At 43.2% G+C, this 24,973-nt stretch overlaps 1 protein-coding gene across 5 annotated transcripts in view; it reads right to left on the bottom strand.

Moving 5' to 3' along the window:
- LOC306640145 (alpha-tectorin) overlaps positions 1-24,973 on the bottom strand; it is a 70,776-nt gene that overhangs the window by 10,263 nt on the left and 35,540 nt on the right. For 4 of the 5 annotated variants that reach the window (XM_079104100.1, XM_079104099.1, XM_079104101.1 and 1 more), the window contains 6 exons: positions 18,757-19,318; positions 11,856-12,055; positions 6,826-7,209; positions 4,425-4,711; positions 2,557-2,837; positions 325-435 (listed from right to left, as the gene is read on the bottom strand). In XM_079104100.1, coding sequence (XP_078960226.1) covers positions 325-435; positions 2,557-2,837; positions 4,425-4,711; positions 6,826-7,209; positions 11,856-12,055; positions 18,757-19,318 — 1,825 coding nt within the window. Of the gene's footprint in view, positions 1-324; positions 436-2,556; positions 2,838-4,424; positions 4,712-6,825; positions 7,210-11,855; positions 12,056-18,756; positions 19,319-24,973 lie in introns of those variants that run through there. The other variant, XM_079104103.1, reaches the window with a different exon arrangement.

The raw sequence follows: 24,973 nt of genomic DNA, 5'->3' as shown, positions 1-24,973 counted from the left end.
TTCTTCCTGATCTAAAAGATCATTTGGATGTCTATGATGTTGAACTTGAACTCAGATGGAACTGGCCCATTCCATTTATATACAAATGTGCAAATTGTAATTTATTGAGGAAAGGGTGCAGCTATGCGGAAATGAGCATTAGCCCACTTTGAAGTGGTAGGACTACTTCCTTGTTCTGCTTAAACACTCCCAAAAGTTTTTCTATTGGAATTTCTAACCCATGGAGTAGGACACATCAAGGTCCTTCCCTGGAGTTTTCCTATGCCACTGCCAGCCCTCCTCCATTGGACATTTCTGGGCAGATAGGTGGTCCTTGTCACTCACTGTTTCCGTAGGGGGGTGGCTCAATGCAACCGCACAGCTCCCCTCCGTTGTCCATCTCACAGGTTCTGTTGGGACAGTCTGCCCCGACACAGGGATCTTCCACCACTCCTGCTAAAAAGGAAAACACACAGAAACACGCACAACTTGATTTTCACACCACACATGGTAGCATTTGGTTATACTCTGGATTTACCACTTTAGTTCAGTTGATAATGGTCAGGCGGTAGCTGTAAGTTAACAGAGAGGGCAACCTTCCAGAAAATATGAATGGCGATAGCTAGTGACTGGGTACTTGCTATGGACTTGGCACTGTGCCTCAGGCTTTAGCTGAATTAGTATGTTTGACCCTCACAAATGCTTCTTAAGCTAAGTATTATAACTCTCATTTCATGGCTGAAACTTTCCCAAGGCCACCAGGGAAGGTAAGAGGCAAAGACATAATACACACTCTTACCTGTCAAGGTACACCACAGCGAGTATACCGACTATACTATGCTATTTATGATTACTTGCATTTGTATCTTAATATTTATGTAAAGAGTAGATGCCTAATATTTTTCTTTATATTCCAAACACATTGTCACCTCATAGTTCAATAAATATTTGCCAATAATGAAAATTTGAGGGCCAGTAAGATCCCAGAGCAGTTCCTCAGGGATACCAGAACTTCTTAGATTCCTGGTAAACCTACTCAATAACAACTACTTGATTATATAAAAGTAGACAAATCAAAAAGTACATATAATTCATCATCATTAACTAAGATTAATGGCACCACGTTATTATAAACAATATTTCTGTAACAGATGAGACTACCTGCAAGATATTCAACATCTTCATTTGAGATCCATTAATTGAGAGCATTTTCATTATGAGACTCATCTCTTTATTTAAAGAATCTCCTTCCTATCAAGATAGAAGAATCCTTGTTCATCACCTTGGTTAATGCTAAAGAAGTAACTGTTTACCATGAGCTAAGTTCACTTCAAGAATTTTTAAAAAGAAAGTTTAAAAAAGATACAAAATTTCAGTTAGCAGGAATAAGCTCAAGAGATCAATGATAGGTAATAACAAGATATTATATACTTGAAAATTACGAAATGAGTAGATTTTGAGTGCTACTACATAGAGGGACGTGTACAGAAAAAAGAGGTTAAAAAGCACTAATTTTAAATAAAAACTATAAACAAATAGAAGGAAGACCAGCAGAGGAACAGGAACTGGGGGGGGGAGGGGATGCACTGGGGAGCAAAGGGGAGCAAGTTATATTCCAGGCATGTATGACTATGACCAAATGAACCCCAATACTAGTAAAAACATTTAAAAAGAAAACCCCACAACTTCCCACACCTCACGTGACCTAGCTGCCCCACTCCTCCTCTAAGCAAGTAATTCACAAGGTAGGAGCACATGGATGGCTTTGTGTCCACCCGTTTTCATTTCTGGAAAGATGACTGAAGGAAAACAGTCCATTATCATTTAAATGTATTTGTTTTAAAAGCCTTTTTTCCAAAAGTGTTCAGTATATAATGTATTACCAGGCACACAGTAGTCAGAGAGAAAATGGTGTGGCTGATGAACCCAGTAGGAGAATGACCAAAGAAAACAACAGAAAGAATGGGCTGAGTTTAGAGCTCACAGGAGGAAAAACCTCACTTAACAATGTGGTGGTCTCTGCCAGCTGGCAGACACAGCATGCCCTTAGACAAAAGGAAACTCTGAGGTTCACACGAATATGCATGTAAAATCACATTTACAATTTTCAGAGTTCCAAACAGTTCATTTAAAAGCATATCTTATGAACACAGCAGAATAAAATATTAAAGTTACCAAACAAAACATTTTGGTTAATTTCCAGCAGAGACTAGTAATTTGCTTAACATTTCTGAAATCACTGAATACATATTTTAATTAGCTTCATTGTTCTTAGGTTTTGAACTAAGCATATTCCTACACTTGATGAAGATTAGTCTATAAATTTACCAATGTGTATGCACAGCCTTGAAATGGGCCTGGATACACACACGAGGTTGGTGTTTTGTGTCAGGGTACAAAGACACAATCTGTTGGTCACAATATCTGCATTAATGGGTGTGGCTTTTTATGTATGTTGACACATATAAGCATATTACAAATTTGCAGATCCAGGAGTAAAAATGGAGAGGACCAGTCATCCCTAGACAAAGCAATGCTACCAGCAAAGAATCCACAGAAATAAAATAATTCTCTTACAGCAATTCTCCTTCTCGATCCACTCAGTGCTAAGGATCCCAAAGGAGCGGCAGGCTTCCCCATAGGCGGCCAGGGAACCGCACAGCTGGAATTTGTTGTGGTTGTAGCAGCCGTCCAGGTAGCAGGACTCATAGAAGGGGAGGGGGTCGAGGAGTCCATAGCAGGGCTGGAAGAAGCCTTTCATGTCTGTGAGCTTTAGGCAATAGCCATCGCCCTGCATCTTCTGGATGTGCACGTTGTCACATGTGGCTGCGTACTGTGAGAACTGTAGTTCGTTGCAGCTAGGGGCAAGAGGTTTGGTCAGAGTAAGTGAAGCAAAAACAGCCATCTGAGTCTTCCAGGGAAAGTAAGACCTCATCTGTTGTATATGCTGTTCTAGCCCTGAATAGTGGCGTATGCAATTCCAGTGCTACCTTTACCTTAGAAAAGTCAGGTGCTAATGGCCTTGTCCCAACCAGCTAAGAAAGTGAAAACAGATTTCCCATTATTTATACCACTATGTCAAGCAAAGGGAAAATAAAATAATGGACAGGTAGCCAAAGTGACACAAGAAAGGCAGATATTGATATAATAACCACTAATACTTTCCTATAATTGATTGATATCATTGATATAATAACCATTAACCATTAATAGGTATTGACAGAACAGTAACAGCAATAATAACATCTGATAGATGGCACAATTAAAGGTTTGCAAAGAAATCTGGGAGCCTTCTACACCAGCTTCAATTTAGCTGTCAGAGACTGAAAGTAAAACCTTCATAAGAAAACTGGTGTCCAGCTGATGATAGTTTATAAAAGGAGAAAGAAAGAAAAGGAAAGAAGGGGATAAGGGAAAAGTTCAAGCAGAATCACGACTCCACGGGAGAAACTAAACCTTGCTTGTCAGAGGAAACCGAGAGTGGCTTAAATGTCCAAAGTTGTCTTCTATCTGTGGGTCACTGAGTGGCATCTCAGAGAAAGCATCAAATTAGGAATCCTGGAGTCTAGTCCTGGCTTGCACTTATGGGTCCTCCTCATGTAAATAAGCCATTGTTTTAGCCTCTGTTTCACCAAGAAAAAGAAGAGACTGGGCTACGTATTACCCAAGAGTCTTCCCAACGCAGGGTCCCACAATTCACAGAATAATCTAATACATGACACACAGTTCAGCTTACCCTTGGGGTGAGTGTAACCAGAGAGGGCTTGGAGCATTGTTTCTACAACTGGGCATTAGCAGATATCTGGCATGTAAAGCATGAGGACATCCAGCATATTATATAAGCAAAGCAATGCCAGGAAAAAGAAGCGGATTCAGAAAGCTTTCATCATAAATCAGCAACCCAGAGGGACCCTCAATTAAAAACCTTTGGAATAACTTGTTTATTTCATTATATCTCAGGTGACTGGGGGAGGGCCTAACCTCCCTGACTTATGTTCTAAAAAAGGATTTCCTGATTCCCACCAATTGCCTGCACAACTACAATCAAGCCTTCTAGTATGAGTCAAGGACACTCAATTAGGTCCTTTCTTCTACTGAATCAATCCCAGCCGCCCCCAGCAGGGGAGCCCAGGTCCCAGGTGGGCAGCTGGTCAAGGCTTCAGAGCTCTCTCATCCTGGCACATTCTTCTGTTGAGCTGAGGCTAGATAACATGATCATTTAGGGTCATATCCTCTAACCCACTTCCTTCTTTGCAGTTCAAGAAATTACTGGGGCCTCTGATGTGCCTATTTGTAGCATCAAAACTCCAGAGACCTTTGCCTCCGCTCTGCAGAGAGGAAGGGTGACAGATGCTAAGGAAAGCACACTCCTCGTTAACACTTCCATGGTTATGGGAAGATTGGAGCCACCAAGTTTAACACTTTGAACTATTGAGAACTCTTACCTCTTCTGCATGCCGTTGGTTTTCCAGCTCTGGGCCAGCACGACACTGCTCACCACTGGCTTCCCCCGCAAGGTCACATAATCATCAGTCAGGTCCCCATTGAAGTTGCCACAGAGGCCACACACTTTGTTCTGCAGCCTCTCACTGATGCTGATTTTAATGACATTGAAACCATTGTAGTGGATCTGAATGTCGGGGCTAGTGTCAATCACCAGAAACCCTTCGCTGCTGTAGATTTTGGTTGCTAAACCAGTTATAAATGGAACATTCACTTGGGTGCCATTCACCTATTGGAGAGGAGGGAGAAAGTAAGTCATTACCCTGAGAGCTGGGGTTGGCTAACTACTTCAATGAGGGCCAGGCGTTGCAGGGCCTACAAACTTTATCATAACGACACGACTCTACCCTTAGAGCATAGGGCAGCCACAGCAGCCACAGACAACATGTAACTAAGTGAGCGTGGCTGGGTTCCAATAATAGCTTCATTTACAAAAACAAGCAGCAAGCAGAATTGGCCACAGGCTGTGGTCTACTAACCTCTGCCCTAAAATTTAAGGGCATGCACTTATCCTATCCTCCATAGTTCCCCCAAAGGAAGCAAACTATAGCCGGGGAGAAAGGGAAGGGGGCAAGAGAAGAATATGTTAGAACAGTATAACCCACAAGGAACAGCTGGAGTTCTGTGTAAAACTTTCCCTGGCACAAACCAATTACTGAAAATGGCATTCTAATCCAAGGAGAGTCCAAATAGTTCAAATGGATCAGAGGATCATTGCCATGCCTATTGTTTCCTTGTTTATAATGTTCAAACCTGAGGTCCCCCCAGAGGTCCTATTGACAAAGTATTTTCTACAGTCGTCATTTTCCTGCTCTGTAACATTTTCTTTTCTTAGCCCTTGGGATAGAATATAACATACTCTTCCTGTACTTACAAAATAAATTGTTTTTCCCCTGCAGGTTATTAGTAACTTTTGTTTCATAAAAAAAAAAAAAAAGCAGATGCCTTTTAAAAATATATGTCTTTACTATTTTGGCTAGCTCGGGGTATTTTATTCAGTGATAATGACAGTTTTGCTCTCTCAGGTTCTTTGTTCCTGTGTTCTGGACCAGTGCAATAGTGTCCATGTGGGCTAATTTGCAAAAGAAATTGGAATGTCAAAAACAGTAACAGCAACTTTCATTGAAGTTAAAAACCACTATTAAAATCCAGATATTTTCCTTTTAAGCTTGAAAAATACAGCCAGTCTTTGGCCTAACACTGGATACTAAGCTATTTGATGACTCCTCAAATACAGATACATTTAATGCCCCCAATTATCTGAGCCAAAAGTGAAAAGCAGATACATAACACTTGGTTCCAAAAAAATGTTAATGTGATCTCTTCTTATCCCTCCCTATCTGTGCACAGAGCAATGGAGCCCGGTTCCACCTTTCAGGTCTACTTGCTGAGATCGGTTTAGTTTAGCTGACAGACTGCGATCCCTGTCAATAGTTCATCAGAGCAATTATCTTCTTAACCTATTAAGTCCCAAGTTTTCAATTCTGCAGACATTTCAATGAAATCAACACAAACATTAAAACAGGTTGGAAATAATAATCTAGAGTCTCTGTATAATTGTATTAATGTTATTGTAACATAATCATATTCTTACTAGTACATTAATAATTACATTATATATTACATACTATATTTAAGTTTTTATAGGTCTTCCATATGATGGAACAAGTGAATTCAGTGGAAAGCGTAGGAATCCAAGTCAGACATTAGCGATGGGGGTAGGCGAAGGCTTCACATTTACTTACAGACAAATCTAAGATTCACAAAAAACAGGTAACAGGCCCAAGGAAGAGCCAGTCTCAGTGAAATTCTCCATATTCGACCTCCCATTTTCTTTCACTTAGTATATTATAGGGACCTCTGATAGTGGGGGATGCTCCATCGGGTTTTATTTAGGTAGTTGTGTTTATAAGCAAACACTCGCCTTCTCAGTTTAGAGAAAGGATGGCAAAGATGGAGGCTGGTCTGGTATAGGTTAGCAGAACCAAGTATAATTTAAAAGGCTCTTAAAAACAAATGAGATGCTTTTTGGAAATTAACTCAGAATAAAAACCGACTTATCTACCATTTTATCACCTGAAACTCTATTACCACGCATGCTATTATAACCGCCCTGAGATGCTAAATTTCCCGCAAGGCCTTTGGAACCATCTGTGAGGGATGGAGTGGGGCCCACTCTCATATTGGTAGAAACCTGATGCTTGATCTTTTGTGTACTGTACCTAGGAAGCAACAACCTACTGTTCTACAACTTGGTTATCTGGAAAACCGCAATCAATAGTCCACTGGCCAAACCCTTGTTTCCCGAGCACATTTCTTAAGAATCAAGGCCAGACTTGTCACCTTGACGGTGTTCCGGTCATTGATGAGAATCTGCTCTTCGTTAATGTAGAAATAGACGGGCGAAATGATGGTCAAGTTAGGGGAGGACCACTTGTCGAAGTTGATGATGAGCTGGAAGGAGATGTCGGGGAGCTTCTGGCAGATGGTGGAGAGCACGAAGGCGCAATTGGCCGGGAAGCGGAGGAAGGCGCCGTCGAAGGTGCGGAAGACGCCGCCGCCCGCCGCCAGGCAGTAGGAGGTCTTGGTGCTGAAGCAGCCGCGCACCCCGTTGCGCAGCGCGCACTCCTCGTCTGATTTGCACTGGCGCGGGTCGCACTGGATTAGGTTGCGCCGGAAACAGCGGCACCGCCGCGTGCAGTCGCTGTTCCAGAACAGCTGCTTGGGCTGGAATAGAGTGGACGTGTGCGTTAAACTCAGGCTGTGATCGGTACTGGGCACCTCAAAGCCCAGTCCATCTGGACCCTGTACCAGGCTGGGCTAGCCTATCTTTAACAGGGCTGCAGTTTGCAACAGGGAGCAGTCGGAAAGCTGCTTCCACTCAAATGCTACATCAGTTCCCATGCAACTCAGATGCCAAATAATATGCAATTTAGACTTTATTGGTTTCAATCAAGAACTCTGGAATCTTTATGGCTGGACTGTAGAACTAATCACAGCCAACCTGAATGTGCAGCTGTTAGAGGAAGTAGGTGAAGAAAAAAATACATTGTAGATTTTTTTTTTTTTTTTAAACCAAGGAATCACACTTCTAACAAGTACAGGCTTCACTTCAAGGATGAAATTTAAATTCACTTGAGAATGAGAAACCAGCTCTTCAAATAGTCAAAGGAAAGTGATGACCAACTCTCAGGATTAATCATTTCAACACTTCACGACTCCAACCCTTCCAAACATTTCCCTTGTGTCTAATCTACTTTTAACTTACTTTTGTTGCCTGCCTCCATTTCAATGGGTCTTGAATGTGAAGGATCTAGTGAACAGCTAGGTTTCATGAAAGGAAAGTTTAGGATCAGACCACTTGGGTGTCAGTCCCAGCCCTGTAACTACATGTGCTATCTTTATTTTATTTTATTTTAGCGGTGCTGGGGATTGAACCCAGGGCCTTTTGCTTGCAAGGCAAGCACTCTAACAACTGAGCTGTATCCCCAGCCCTACATGTGCTATCTTGAAGAATATGACTAGCCTCCCAGAGTCAGTGTGTTCATCTCTAAATTGGAGATCACAATCATGTCTTGCAGGGCAATTGTGAAGGTAAAAGTAAAGAAGACATGCACAGCACATTTCCTGGCATAGAGTAGGTGCTCAATAAATAGTAGCTGCTGTTCATATTCAAAAGAAAAACTACTTATCCTCCTTCAGATGATGAAGGAACTGTTTATAAAGGTATTAAAATACCTACAACATAGGATACCATCAATTGGAGGCAGCTATTGTTTTCTATTCTTCCCCAAATGGGCAACAATCTGTAAGCACAACTCTACCAGGTGAAGCTTGTATTCTTGACCTTGTACTTGCTCTAGACTAAGAATTTCAGGAAACTGTTGGAAATGCATTTTGACAATCCAAGAAGGGTGTGGTCTTGATAAGTAGACTAAGACATTGAGATGTGGGCCCTCAGAGCATTACAGGTGGAATATCACCTATTCAAAATGCTTGATTCAGAAGTGATTTGAATTTGGGGTTCCCCTCCCCCAAATTTTGGAATATCTGTCTATATGTTATGAGATATTTGGTGTATAGGATCCAAATCTAAATACAAATTTCATTTATTTCACGTGTACTTGTACTCATAGACTGAAGGTAATTTAATAAAATATTTTAAATAATTTTGTATATGAAATGAAGTTCCATTGAGTAGAATTTTTTACTCATACATCAAGTCACCACTCAGAAAGTTTTGTATTTTGGAACATTCTGGATTTCAGATTTTTAGATTAGATATGCTCCACCGGTATCAATTTACCAAAACAGTGCCATCCAGAAAGGATATTTTAATGGAACAAAAAGGTCTGCTTACTGTTTTATACTTTAACTTATAGACTTATCAAAACCCATATCAACTACAAATGTGACACAGATTCAAGAGTAAATAGAGGGTGAAATCTTCCAGTCCAGTGCACTGCAACATGTCTTTGCTAATGCTTTCATCCTCAAAGTTAGGAAGTTCCTGGAACCAAGTCTTCTCTTCTTCCAGATCTATAACATATTCTGGGTGCCAGCAGACTCACATATTGACTTCATTTCTCTTATCAGATTTATAGAATAATTGAGTGGTTAGTCTGGCCTCTCTCTGATAAAAACTCAGACATTACGTTGGTAGAAAGAGAAAAATAACCTGATATACATGGATATGTGGTCAAGGGTAAATAACTCATCCACAGAACTTGATCATGAAACTAGCATCTCCGGAAAGTGGCTGGCCCCATGCTGCTTTCTTTACCTTAATTAGACATGACAGCCACAGCTGGTGATTACCCTACATGCTAATGGCTAGATGTTCTCTCTTTATTTCCAAAGAAATCTGCTGTATAAACAAGCCCCCAAGCCTGTTTGAATTGTGGCAAGTGGATGCAGATTGTTTATTCTGTGAGTTTGCTACTTCCCAGATAGGAGCTGTTGTCAAAACCCACTGACTTTCTGATGAAAGTCAGATAATAATGTTTATAATACTAATGGCTGCCCAGAGCGGTTCTGTGCCTTTCTTGAGAGTTCCAAGGGATTTTATATGCATCATTTCATTAACATGCCTGGACTTTTATTTATGAAATGTTTCTCAAGAGAACAACAACAACAATAGCAGCGACCAATTAATGAATGACTAGAGGACAGGTACTAGACTAGGCACCTGGTTTAGGTCATTCATACAAGAACCCTACGGAGTTGGTATTTTTAGCCACATTTCATTCACAGGGAAACAGAAGCTCAGAGAAATGACAAGTTGGTTCAATGTCACACCTCCAGGAGTGGTATGGCTAGGAGAGAACCCAGGTCTCATTCCCATATGCCACACTGATACTCAGGATACCTGCAGAGGGGTGATTGACACAGTTGATAGATGCCTGTGGGAAGCCGTCCTTATTTAGCAGAATCAGACTAGGTTGAGCCATGCGATGCAGAGGCCTGGCTTCTAGGAACTGCTGGGAAGCCTGTGGCACTGTGTGGGAGTCATTCCCTGTCTCCTTCTGGAATTCTCCCCCTAAGAGTATGGCTCCCCTAACTCCACTCTATCCTGTCCATCACAGAAGCTCCTCCAGTCCTTGCCCCCTTTACCTGTATGTTATAAATAAAGGAGAGTTGAGCATGTTGTTGTTGTAAGAGGTCTGAGCTGGTATGGCCAGACCTGTCATGCCCCCTCTCTCATAAAAAGAGTATTGCCTCTTGTGTGTTCATTGAGTAGATAAGTTTTTTGGGGGAACAGATAGAAAAACCAACAATATCCTCCTCCATGCAGGACGTGGCAGGTGCCTTTGGGTTAGTCTCCCAGCTAAGGGGCAGAAATAGAAGAATGTTCTTTGAGTTTTGAGCCTGATTATTTCTTCTCTCAGATTATGAGAAAACTGACCTTATTATTTTCTCCCATGTTTTACCTCTTCAAATATTTCTAAGACCTAACTTCAATACCCCCAGAGAGAGAGAAGCAGGGCCGTACCGCAATAAGCAGCCCAAACACTCTGGGGACGATAACAGATGACAAATGGCACCTGTGGGGGAGTTCAACACCTCTCCCAAGAAGTCCTCTTTGATTAATTCTACTGTTTCACTCTGCTTCTCTCTTTTTCTAATATAGGATGGAAATACCTTTTCCATGGCAATGAAAATGAAGGTAATGTTCACATCCCTATTCTCTTATTTATTCCCGTAGAAAAGACAACTTAGTTGACAACAAGTCAATCCCCTCTTTACAAAAAGAAGGCATTATTTATTTTTTGCTTAGTTGATTTCCAATTCAGACATTTCAATTAGATTTCTTATAAAGGCTACTATATGCCTTCATTTAAAATTGATTCATTCAGTGGAGTATTCTTTTTCACTTAATGATATGTTATTTTGTAATTGTTCTCTTATTCTCGAAAGCACATTTTTCCCCCCTCCTGAATGTTTTTTTTTAAGTTCCTTAAGGCAGGGAGCATGCTCCTCATGTCCCACAGTACCACCAGCACCGTGATTTGCAAACAGCAGACTCTCAGTATTTGTGTTTGTTAACCGTCTACTCACCCACATAAGGTTTTGATGTCACTTAAACAGAAAAGGGGCTTAGAACCATGAACGGAAAGCCTCCAGCAAGGCCTTTTATAGCTTAGTATTACAGCACATTAAGAAAGATTTCAGGGCTGGGGTGTAGCTTGCCTAGAATGCTTAAAGCTCTGGGTTCAATCCCAGGAAAAAGGGAGGGAAGGAAGGAAGGAAGAGAGGGAGGGAGGGAGGGAAAGTAGGTTGGTTAATTACAAAGTCTAAAAAGTCTTAAAAAGTAAAATGACTTAGTGAGCTAATATGTTTATTGGGAAGCATAATAAAAGGTCTAAGCTCTGTACTTAAGCCCCCACAGGGAGAGAAGCAGAGAAGGTGTGGCAATAAGCAGCCCAAACTCTGGGGACAATACCAGAATGACAAATGGCACCTGTGGGAAATTTCAGTAGCCAGAGAGGGGAGGCCACCCTTCCCAACCTCAAGCGCCATATTTTCCAGTTAAAAATGTCCTTAGCTAAGACAGCTACAAATGTCAGATTCACAGCCACCTTATTTCCAAACTAGAGTCATGTCAGAAGCTTGCAAACAGATTTACAGGAGAGGAAATCAGAAGGGCCCGTGCTCCAGAGAAAGGCCTGAGAGGGAGGAGGGAGAGGCCCACAGGCTCCTCCAGGTCTGGCCGGGAGCAAGAGCCTCCTGGAAGGGTCTGTAGCCTCTTGGCCCTGTCCCACTTTCCTGACAATCAACCCTACATTTTTCATCACGGAGGGAAGACGGGTCAATTCCCACCACCCTCTTGGAGTTGGGGAGGAGTCTGATGATGGGCCAGGGGCCTCCCCTACCTCATAATATTTGCCATCTGAGTAGCAGCCGCAGTTGTGGGGCAGGATGCAGCTCCTGCCGTTGAGGACGTAGCCGGGGTCGCACTGACAGCCCTCCACGCAGTAGTGGTTGCAGTCGCTCTTTAGGCGGATGGCGGCGCAGCGCGGCTGGCAGACACTCACGCAGCTCTCATAATGGCTGTTGGGAGGGCAGGTGACCGCTGGAACAGAAGCGACAAGTCAGCACTGGCGTAGTATGTGACACTGTAAATGGTTTTCTCGCAGCCACTGCTTAGGGAGATGGCGGCCAGGGGCGAGGGAGGAAGCGTGCGGCCTGGCCCTGTTCCTCCTTATTGTCCTCTGCTTAGGGAATGCCTCCTTCTGGCTCCTTATTGCTTACATAATGGGTCGGCGTGCAGACAGAGGTTGCTGGAGCCTCCTCACATAGTCTGTGTGCTCTCCTCACCTTGGCTATTGAGATCTTCATTACCTGTCACCTTACACTCACTTCCCGTCATGGATCCTCACTTCCGTTAGGAATGTCTCTCTCACCATTCCTGCTTCAAGCCCCTCTTTGCTCTCTCAGCCTATTCAAATTCCCCAAATTCCGGTTGGGGTCTCATCCGTAGAGCTCCCCCCTGTACCAATGCCAACTCGCCTTTACCTCAAAACTTCTACAGGACCTTTTTGGCAAACCAGTGGTTTATCAGCCATAGACCCCAGGGCCCCATGATCACTGAGAAGGCAAATGTGCAGTGGTGTGGGGGGGTGTGTGCATTTTTACTATTTTTCTGCCACTTTTCAAGGGCATCTAGATGTATTTAACAAAGGCAGTTAGGGTCCTGGTGAGGAATATGGGTTCTGGCAAGTGACCCAGAAGAGTTACTTCACCTTTCTGAGCCCCAGCTTCCTCTTCTATAAAATGCAGATACCAACAGCACTTACCTCATGGCTGGGTGTAAGGGATTAAGTGAGCTTGTGTGCTTGGACACTGCTGGGCACAGAAGTTCAATGAGCCTTAGCCAATCACTAAGGATAAGTTTGCTTAAAAGTTTTAGAGACGCTATTATCTTAATCAATATATACTAAAACAAACAAACAACAACAAAAAAAAAACACTACCACTACAGTTATGTGGGAACTTCTACCCTAGACAATAATAAACAGTATGTTTGGGGGGTTTATTTTATCTAGTAGTAAAATTTACTTTCGGAATGCATGATTCTATGAATTCTAACACAAGCATAGATTCATATGACCACTACTACAACATACTATACATTTTAAAAAGTTTTTTTAGTTCAAGAGATAATACCTGCACATGATAGAAAATGCAAATCATATCAGTGCATAAGGCAAACTTGGATAACAATCTATAATCAATTCTTCCAGAAATTTTCTGTGCATATACAAGCATGTGTGTGTGCATATGTGCATCTTATACCTACTATTGTTTTACATAAACAGGAACACAATCTGCAAATCTTTCTGTTCATTGCTTTTTCATGGCACTTTTCTCCCATTTAGTCTCGAATTATTGTTTTTGCACTCCTGTGTGGTGTGTGTATTTTATGCATTTACGACGATGTGGCAATGAATATCGCTGTACATATATTTTTGTCCTCCTACGTGAATCTGCAGAATAAGTTCCTAGAAGTGGAATTCCTGAGACAAAGGGCATGTACATTTAATTTAATTTTTTTATTTTTATTTTTCCGTGCTGGAGACTGAACCCAGGTCCTCACACATTTTAGAGACAAAAGTTCTACCAATGAGTTTCACCCCTAGCTCCTTACATTTTTTGACAGATGCCACTGAGCTGCCCTCTAAAGAGGCTGTGCCAATGTATCACATGAGGTTTGTTCTACATTCTCACTGACTGCTTCTCACCAACTTTCCTGATTCCTGGAAATATGAAAGGTTAAAAATGCTGTATCTGCTGTATCTGCATTTAGTTTGCATTTCTTTGTGAGGTAGACCATCTTTTCATTTGTTTTTAATCCATTTGTATGTTTTTTTTCTGTGAATTGCCTTTTCGTATCCTTTGCACATGTTGTGTGGTTAAGATTTCTTCTTATCAAATTGTAAAAGCTCTTTATAAATTATAAATAGGCTTTTATGTGTCATATGTGTTATAAAGTATTTATCACTTGTCTCCCACTTTGCTTCCTTTAAAAATTTTTGTACTTGCTTTGGTTTTTGATTATGTTTTTGCCATGAAGAGATATAAAATTTTAATATTGTTAAATTTATCAGGTTTTCCTTTACAGCTTTAGAGTGTTTTGCTTAGAAAAGCCCTCTTCACTACAAGATTACTAAAATATATGAAATTCCTTTGTTTTCTACCAGTACTTATACAATTAAATTTTTTGCTTAATCTTTGTTCTGTCTGGATTTTATTTTGCAGTGAGAAGTGAAGAAGGGATTTAGCTATTTTGTTCTCAGCTAATTTACCCTTCATCCCTTTATTATTTATTAAATAATACATTTTTTCCTCCAGTGATTTGAAATGCCAGCTTTCCCATATACTAATTTCTATTTAGTGTTCAAGGTTATTTCTGGACATCCTCATATTTTAACTGATTGAGCTTTTCATTCATGTGCCAGTATTAACTTGCATTATTTTCATCATTAACACATTTTATTTAACTTGTTCATGAGCCAGTATTAACAGTGATTGAAGCTCTACAATATGAGTTAATATCTGGGAAGAAGTTCATGGTTCTTTCAAGTACTGCAAATGGGTCCTATTTCTTCAACTAGAGTACAAACTCCAAGTTTTATGCTTTGGATTCTCTCATGGCATCCAAAACAATGCTGAGAATATGGCAGGTGGGCAATTACCTTGGATTCTCAAAAACAAACTTTCAAATTTCTAATACTGATTGGCTGCTTCTTTCTCCCCCTAAATGCAGTCTGGAGAGCTGAGGAGTCACAACTGGGCTGTGCCCCTGGATCTTTACCGTAGTCAAGACTGTGACTTTTGTTGTGGCTAGGAGGCACATTTAGCGTCTGTGCCCTGGGTAGACAGTAGGATGAATGGATCCCAGCAAAAGGCAATAATACAAAATAGAATGGGCAAAGGCTTTGGAATCAGACTGGTGTGGGTTTCAGCCCTGGCTCTGACACTAACTAGCCGTGTCATCTTGGCCAGGTTCCTCACCCTCTCTGAACCCCTGTTTTCTCATCTGTAAAATGGGGGTGAGAGCATTTCCCTCATCAAGTAACAATTAAGATAAAATGAGATACAATCTGTGAAGCTATACAGACCTTGCTTTTCCTTCCCATGAGTGACAAAGTGCCTGGTACTTCAGTGATAGCTTCTGATATCCATGGTAGTGCTAGTTGTAGTAGTCATAGCAGGAATTACTTTTTAGAAAATCATTCAGTAAAAATGTATTGGGACCAAAGCACAGCTCCACCCTGAAGGATCTAATGGGACATGTCATTTAGACATGACAGCTACATGCAGCATATGATACTGGCAGCATTCTTGGACTATAAAGAATGTTATTGGAACAAATGGTGAAATTTAAATGAAGTCTGACAATTAGATGATATTAATGTTAGTTTCCTGGTTATGATTTTCAGATAGTGATTGTGTAGAACATTGTCTTTGTAAGAAATATGCACCAAAGTATTAATTATGACTGGCTATGCTATTAGCAACTCTCAAATGGTTCAGAAATGGGGAATCAATATTTGTACTGTGTTTGCACTTATGATGTGGACTTGAGATTTTGTCAATAAGTAAATAAAGGGGACAGCTGAAAATAAAAAATAAATTATTGGGTATGGAGAGAAATAAGTAAGAAAATTCCTAGTTATAGGACTTTGGACTCAGGACCCTGAAATAGCAAAAAAGGGAGAATGATAATAATAATTGACCTTGACTGACCACTTCCCATAATACATCAGGTGCTAGGGGACCAGGGTCACTTCTCTAAGGAGAGCACGATCTCTTGAACTACTTTTCCACTTTCCTGAGCCCCCTTCCTTGGGAAAGCTGCTCTATTTCTTAGTTTCACCCTGGAGAGAATGGGACTGTTACTAGTTCCTACTGACCAAGTTCCTACAGCCCACCCAGAAGAGCACACAGCAAGAACCAGGGAGGGATCAAGTTATTAGTTACTACTTGCTTCTCTTACTGTATTCTCACTATCCACTGCTATAGGTTCCACATTAAGGGAAGAATGATACTCAGCTGAAGGAATTTTAAGAAGGGGTTAGTAATTAAGACAATTTACCTCCCCGGCTCCCTCAGCCCATTTGTTCAACTTGGGCCGAGAGGTTTTTCCAATGCATTTACAAATAAGATAATTGAGTAATAAATTATCCCATTGATAGGAACAGCCAATATCATTGAAAAACACTGGCATTCTACCTTGTTACCAATAAAGCACAAGTTTAAAGGGCAATCTGGCTTAACCCTTTTCCTCCTGGACACACCTTTGCTCATATCGCACCACATGAATTTTGAATTGGATTAATTTTAGTCGAATGAGGGGAGATCAGTCCTGCTCTCACTTCTCAGAGGTCAAAGTCCCTCCAACTACAGTTACAAATGACCATCTTCAGGCCAGGTTTTCTGTTGAATAGATAAGGAAGTACTCAATCACTCGTAGAATTTCTCTGTTTCTGCAATTCAAAATGGTAGACTAAGTGACCTTCAGCTGTGCCCTGTTTCCCAGCCCCACCCACCTACTATCTTCCAAATGTTTATTATAATTTTTTTTCTTTTCCTGCCCTTCATTACCACTGCATCTTCAGGTGCTCTGTCTTTTGGGATCTTTGCCTCTGTCGTGAAATGCTCACACAAAGGAAGGTTTAAACCACTTGCAATGGGAACCATTTTTTCATAACCCGGTGGCTCTGATATGTCAGCCTGGGATGTGCTGGAGGCAGGGGGTCTTGGATGAGACTCAAGATTGAGATGGAGGTGGGACAAACTCAGCTCTGAGTGCCATGGATGGAGCTCCCCATGGCGAGTTTAGCCATAAAGAGCAGGTCACCAGTGTCTGGGCAGAAATTTAAGGAAGAGAGAGGACAGAGTTACTGGTAGAGGGAACTGGAGAGCAAGAAAAATTGTCTTCATATCCTTTATCCTTAGCCAAATTCAGTGGGGTAGGGGGTGAACTTCTTCCTTGGAGGGAAGGTTATAGGGCTTGCTAACTCAATTCCTTTACCTTCCCACCAGTGACAAAAACTGAGACCACCAGCTTGAGGTGAGTGTTCCTAGTATTAGTACCCCAGTGTCCTTCCTTGTTCATTAGCCTTGACAGTTTTTGGATGGTGGCCCCCCATACCAGCCACCCCAGAGGGCAGTACAGCCACCAGGCATGGCAACAGATGAAGAGGAGCTCTTTACCTGGTAAATCTCAAGGGGAAATCTCGGGTGAGGCAGTCTCACCTTGCAAACCAGTTTTCTGGTCCTGCACCATGTTTAGGCCTCTGGGTCCAGAGTCTGGTCATCTGATTTAGAGGAAGTCAAGTTCTCCCAATCTATCACACTGACCCAGTGCAATCCACGTGCTCTAGGGATTTATCTAGACCTTATCTTTTTCATAGGCATATATATTTTATGGTGAGAACACCATAGACCAATTCATCTGGAAAGTCACCCCTAGTGGCACCAAGTCCCCACTCCCTCAATCAGGGACTAAGCCTGGATGAATAGTATTGGCATCTTTTCCGTCCTTCTCCCCTCTGTATCCTCTCACTCAGGGACTGTGTGTGGAATGTAAACTGTGTGAACATTAGACCCCAATGCCATTTCTGGTTCTTCATCCAAATCTTCCTTTTACAGGAGGCAAATGGGAGTTGATTCTTGGGGAACTTGGCTATCTCCCTTACTTAGAACTCTAGGCATTCAGCATCAATTTATAGCCTTTTATACAGTCAGATCTTCTAAAAGAAATTTACTATAGTTAATGAGACTGAGATGGGAAAATAGACCATGGCAGGTGAGTCAAGGACTAATGATGGTTTCTCCTCCTGACCTTTTCCTATTTGCACATGCCAAATGCAAGCAAATGTCCCCATACATAGTCCACTAGGATAGTGTATGGGCTTCGGGGTTAGAAGTTCAAAAACCAACTTTGCCACTGAGATTTTATGATCTTAGGCAAGTTACTTAACTCCTCTGAGTCTCAATTTCTCCTTGCCTAATTGGGTTATTGAGAAGAATAAATGAGATAATGTGGATAAAGTGTTTAGCACCGGGCTTGGCCCAGAGCAAGCCATTAATATAATAATGCCACTCAGCATGCATTGCACGTGCTGGTGTTCCAATTACCTAATTTGATCCTCCGGACGTTTCTGTAGCATGAATGGTACAGGCAGCATTAACACTGCTCTTTGGAGGGGGAAACTGAGCACAAGGGATGGAAGTGAATTTCTTCAAAGTCACACAGACCCTTAAGGACAGAGTCAAGGCTAGAATCCAGGAATTCTGATGCTCTTAATATTCTGCTGTGTTTCATAAGCACAAAGACTGGAATGTGATATGAATGAATCAAATAGAATGATGCACTTAGAGAAAGCATATAAAGTATCAATGTAATAATGGACCCATGGAGTTCTAGAATGAAAGAATGAATTAACTAGCTGACTCTCCCCCCACCAGTCTCTGGTTAGCATTTGATTGTGCACTTGCTGAATCTGAATGCCATGTAGTGCTTTCTATGTCTGATCTTATTTCATCCACCAGGGTAACTCATTGAATAAGTGGTATTAACCCCATTTTACAGATAAGAAAATGGAGGTGACATATTCTGTTTCATAATAATGAACTGAATTTCAAAGTGCATATCCTTAAAGCGCTTTACTCAATCACTCTGATTTCTATGGAGCTGGAAGACTGGCCTCCCTCACCAATCAAGAATAGGGAGAAGCCATAGGGAGAAATAGGAGGAGAACTCACAGCAGGATGTGTAATTCCTCCAGCCGGTCACTGCAATCCCCTGAGTCTGGCAAGTACTGGCGTAGTTCTGCAGCCAGCTGCAGGCAGTCTGCAAGGCGCCCCCGTCGATGCATGAGTCAAACAGGCAGTTCTTGTAGAAGAAGGTGGGATTGACTTTGCTGTGACACTTGGCAAAGCCAGCATTCTGGTTGGGGATCAGGCTGCATAACTGTTGCACTTTAGAGAAACCTTCAACCTTGGCACAGGATGGACAGCGGTCCCCACAGCCCACCTGGCAGAAGGTATCCCTCTTCACCCAGCTCTGCCCAAACTCACTGACACTCAACGCAAGCAGACCCATGGGCATCTCCAGGTCATCGTCAGGGTTGCCGTTGTAGCGGCCACACAAGCCATAGGTACTGTTCTGCATGCTCCGGGGAACTGTGATGGACAGGAAGGTCTTCCAGTCATATACAACCTTCAGGCCAAAGTCGGTCTCCACCACCACATGGAAACCAAAGGAGAAGATATTGATCTTCCCTTGTCCCAACTTCAGGGGCAGATAAAGCCGTTCACTGTTGACCTGTAAGAGGAGGAGGGAAGAGGGGAGAAATACAGCTGGTCCAGAGAGGACTCAGCCCTCCCAATGATGAATATCTAGAAAGATAAGTCCCAGAGGGGAGCTTGGGCAGGTTGGATGCAATCTTTGCATGTACTGTTGTTTATGCCAGTCAACGATTATTATTAGGATTTGAACAGACTTAAATGACTATCCTCTGTACACTAATACACCTATTTATTTCAGTGCCTTCTGTTTATATAGCATTATTTTCCCCCAGGAGTTCAAATTGTTTTCTCCAAGGTAATGAGAGGGTAATAAGAATTCAATTAAAGCTTAGACTAAAATACCAAAACCTAGGACTATTGTGTTTCTATTTCCAGCTCTTTTGTGGATTTATTTTAGGCAAGCCCCGATTTATTCATTCCTTTAGGTTTTCTTTTTCTTTTTTGTTTTTTTTTTTTTTTCCCCTGGGAGGATGACTTCACTTTGCTGGTCCCTCTGCCTGGCATGCCATCTTTCACCTGTCGGCATCCCTCTTGTCCTCCAGACCCTGCTCCAGCATCACCTCTCCTGTGGAACAAGATTTTCTAAGTCCAAGACCACAGTCAGAATTAATCACTCCCTCGCCTGGGCAAGCAGAGCATGTTATTTATATTTTCCTATATTCTTCTCCATTTGGGGCCAAGATCGAGCTTGCGCGTGCTGCTATGGATGCATACAGCACAATCTGCCTTATATCATGGCTGGTTGTATATGCTTCTGTCTCACCTGCAGGATTATGAGCAACCTGAAGGCAGGGACTGCATTTTATTGACCTTTATGTCCACCATCCCCTCTTGACCCCCTGGTGATCCACAGCAAAATGCATCATAGGAAAGTGACACTTGTCGCCTGTTTCCTCACATATATTTCTAAATTCAGGCAACAGGGAAATCCCTTAACATTAAGCTCCAGAACTTCTGTGCCCTTGGAATATTCTGATTCTGATAAGCCACATCCTAGAGCCTGGGCTGGGGTAGAGCATGAAAGAAAACAGGGGCTCCCAGCTGCTCCCAGCAGCCAGGGCGAGCAGGAGAGCAGGAAGCTGGTTTCCTTGCGAGAGAAGCAGGTGTTTTAACAGAGCTCTCTGACCAGAAGCCCCTTCCCAGATCTCCTGAATCTCTTTTCCAGCCCCTCACAACCCCACAGTTCCTACCTTGGTTGAAATGCCCATCATCTCTCACCCTTCAGATTGGATCACCTCCTAACTTATATCTCTCTGGCTCTGGGCAGGCCTCTCGCCTTCATTCACCTACACCGGCCATCTTTAAAAGGCAGTTGAAAGCAGTTGATTCAATACTTACAACCCTCTCCAGGTCCTGATTAGACAGATGTCTGGCATGCTTAGCACGTCCCACCGGGCTCTCCAGGAGGCCTGCCTCTCAGAGCCGCCCGCTTGGTCCTCCACACTAGCAGCACTCACAGTTTGCAGTTTCCTAACTGGACCAAACATGTCTTCCCACCCCACCACTTCCTGTGCCTCAAGTAGGACTGAAGCTTTCCATATCCCATCTGGAGTCCCCATTCCCAGACCCCAACGATGGGCTCCCCAAAACTTGGCTGGCCTTGGTTCAGTGAGGCCCACTTTGCCCAGAAGGTGACGAGTCCCCACTCCAATTCTTCCACCCCAAGGGCCAATGACTGACCCACACTGGTGGCTGACTCTGTGGTGCAGGTCATACTCAGAGCTCCTGGCCACCCAAGCTACAGCTGGTCTCCAGGTTAGACTACATTGGTGCCGAGCTCTCTTCCCCAGTGCTTCCCTCTTTTCCCAAGAGGGTCCATCTCAGGTCTTGCTTTGAAGGTCTTGCCTACATCAGCAAGAAGGCCCTTGCGTCCACACCCTTCCACAAGGCACTGCTCACCCTTCCAAACACCAGCTCGGTGCTCTTTTGTGAATATTTGTCTAGGTTGAATTCATTCATCCAGCAGACGTTTATTTGGCATGACTGTGTGCCAGACTCTGTGCTAGGCTGGGATGAAGCACTGGGCCTTTTTCCTACCAGCTCAATGGTATGTGGCAGAGGCAAGAACATAATAGATAATAAGATCATCTGATAAAAGCTCAAAGGTAAACAGATGCATAGGCACCAGACTCAGCCTGGAGAAAGATGGAAGGTTGGCTGCAGAAGACAATGACCACACTGGATACCAAAGGGTGAGGAGGGCTTGGCCAGTCCAGGAGGAAAGAGAGTGGAGAAAAGGGAATTAATTCCAGGGAAAGGGCACAGCCCAAGCAAAGGCCCAGATGAGAAGGGGGAAAATAAACCCTAACAAATATGAAGAATTACTATAATTTAGTGCTGCTGGAGCATAAAATGTGGCCTTGGGAGTAGCAGAAGATAAATTTGAAGATGGAGAAGCCAGGAGGGTCTCAGTCATGGAGGGAATGGTATGCAGTGTCACACATGGCAAAGAGGCTGTGACATAAAGTCTGAAAAAAAAAAAAGCTTCTTGAAAGAAAAGTTATCTGTGATCTTAATAAGAGAAGTTAATGATACAGTCCTAAGTCAGATTATAGAAGCAAATAGCCAACCGGAAACACAGAAGCAGAGATGATCAATGGAAGAGTGTGACTGGGAAGGGAGGGAGGAGACTGGGGAACAAGAGGAGCATTTATTTTAGAGAAAGCATGTTTATCGGCTGAGGAGAAAGACCTCTTAGAAAAGATCAAAGAGAAAAGAAAGGGAGATGACAGATGGGCCAGGCCCCTGAGAAGGCAAGGCAAGATGGGTACAGGTGAGGAGAGGCCTCCTTCTCTGCACCTGCAAGAGAGGAGGGCAAAGGATGCAGTGAGGAGCCATCCAGAGCCAGGGTGCCAGAGGGGCAGGGGGAGAGTGCTGGTAAGCCCAGCTTCCTCCACCAGGAGAGGTGGCCCTGTGCAAAGACAACACAGGCTCTGCAGGTCACTGAGGGAAGCCACAGCTGCGGAGACTCTGACCCGCCCGGGATGTTCACAAGCAGCGAACCAAAAGCTGTGCACTCAGCTGATGCATGCCAGCACGCGGTCCCTGGTTCTGGGCTACTTGGTGTCACCTGGGAGGCAATACCTTGGGGAGGCAAAATAATAATGGGATTAAAACTAAAAGGCTTGCAAATTCTGTCACTGCCAAGGAGCACCCTGAGAAAGACACTTTGTCTCTGACACCCCATGGGTGCTATCACTATTGCACCACCACTGCCTTGAATCTCTCTAGGAGTGAGATATGGAGGGAAAGAGGGACCTGAGGGAGAGGAGATCAGAGGAAAAGGAGGAGGTTGGCATGGCAACAGGGCTTGATGGATGGATGGAGGAGGAAGAAAGGAAGGCATAAGGATCAGTGTGGGGAAACATTTCAGGTATTTCAATGCGGTTGTCCCTCAGTGTTCCCAGGGGTTTGGTTCAGGACCCCTGTGGACACCAAACCCAAGGATGCTCAAGTCCTTTACAGCAAATGGCACAGTATTTGCACATAACCTACACACATCCTCCTATATACTTCAAATCATCTCTAGATGACTGATGATACATAATACAATATAAATGCTATGTAAATAGTTGTTATATTGTTTTGTTTAGGGGATAATGAAAAAAATGTATACATGTTCAGTATCCATCCAATTTTATACATATCTGTGTGTACACACACATGCATACACATATCTACATATCTATATATGTTCTACCTATTTTTTCCCAACCCAAAGTTGGTTGAATCTGCAGATGCAGAGCCCATAGACCAAATAGGGAATAAGATCATACATTAGAGTTTCTGTAGCATTTTTCTTGAAACAACTAGCCCTGGTCTCCTACAGCCTCTTCTGTCCTCACACCCATGCTTTACTGCCCGCCTGGGTCTGCCCCTGGACACCCTTCTGTCACTCTTAGCATGATAGAGGTACTCCTTTAGGGCTCAAGTCTGGGTTGCCTCTTCCAGGAAGCCCTCCCTGAAGCCCCCAGGCTGGCTGAGGCACCCCCTCCTCCGTGCTCTCGTGGCCCAGCACTTCATATTACATTGACACTGTTAACAGATCTGTCACTCCCCCAGACTCTGAGCTCTCTTAGGATAGAAGACATGTTTACTTCTTTTTATTTTTTTCCATTTTCACGTTTAATACCATTTTTCAAGAAACTTTCATTTCTTGGCTCAGAACAGGCAGCAATACAAGATCATCAAACTAAACTAAGTCAGAGAGACGCTTAAACACCTCCCTCTTCTCTGAGGGTGACAAGACTGGTAGAAGGACTCAGGTTCTGGGACCCCCAAAACCTCCTGGTTGGTCTGGACGTGAAGTCTTGGTGGGGGGGGGGGGCAGCAGGAAAGAGGCCATCTCTGTTCAGTCCAGGCCTTGGATGGCTGAGACAGGTGTCAGCAGCACCCCTGACAGTGGCTCACCTTCTGCCACTCTCCCTAAAGCCCTGGCTGGTCTGTAGATGGCAGGCTGAGGTGGAGCTGCTTTTGGCTTAGTGGCTATTCCCTCGTCCTTCAGAAATGCTTAATTCAGAGAAAACTGAGAGTCACAGAAGGATCCTGTCCCAAGGAGTCACTTCCACGCCACCCGGCATTTCTGAGAGCACCAGCAGTGGCCGAGGGCTCTGGGGTGTGTCTGTCCTGCACTTCATTTCACACTGTCATCATGACGGCCATTATTCTTCAGGAGAGAGGGTGACTAATAATAACATCATGGGCAAAACAAATGCAAATCATCCAATAAGCGGATCTCATAAAACATATCAATAATTCAAAGTAGCTGCTAAATCTATCCCTCGGGCCCCCAAAGGAAAGAACCTCCAGTGCATCCTGAGCTTGGCCTTCTTGCCAGGGCTTTGAGAGCCACTCTGTTCCCAGCTTGGGCACTTAGCACTTGTGGGTGACTGGGAAAGAAGCACCCTGGCAGGTCCCCACCATGCCACCAGATCCTCCTGCAAGCTCATTTCCCTCTAATCGCCCCCTGTTGTGGGTGGAATTGTGTTCCCCCAAAGATATTTTGTGGTCTTAACCCCTGGTGCCCGGGAATCTGACCTTATTTGGAAACAGGGTCTTAGAAAATGTAATTAAAAGATGAGGTGATAGTGAATAAGGGGGTCCTAAATCCAATGGCCAGTGTCCTTAAAATGAAAGGGCAACGTGGACACAGAGAGAGAGGACACAGAGGGAAGGAGGTCAGAACACAAGGGAGTCCATACACCTAAATGCTGAGAGTGTAACACAAAGTAGAAAGTACTGCACAGTTAAGTAGGTGGGACAGGACCTAAGAACAGAGCATATTTTTAAAGAAAATTAAAAAAAAAAACCCAAAAGGTGGAAAGGTGGTGAATGTCAAGGAGATAAGTAAATACATGAAAATTTATAAATCTAGGGGTGGAAATCTGTCAGATGAGGCCGAAAGGGGGAAAGGACAAATACGATGCTGGCTGCATGGACGAAATGATTGATATGTTTGTTTTAACCTATAATGAAAATGGAATAGAGGGAAGTTATTATAATGGGCAGCTTCGACTGTGCAGACATCTGCCAGAAAAAAGCAGGGCCTCTGATACATCCTAACTAGCCTCGCTGGCTCATTGAATCTCTCAGCTTGCCAAGGAAGTGGCCAGCAGCAAAAGGAAACTGACAGGAACCTTGGAGGAAAGGGGTCATTATATCACCTCATCTA

This window comes from Sciurus vulgaris (genome assembly GCF_902686455.1).
Source record: "Sciurus vulgaris genome assembly, chromosome: 11".
Taxonomy (NCBI): domain Eukaryota; kingdom Metazoa; phylum Chordata; class Mammalia; order Rodentia; family Sciuridae; genus Sciurus; species Sciurus vulgaris.
Note: the sequence above shows the minus strand (reverse complement) of the source record. Positions and strands in the feature narration are given on the sequence as shown.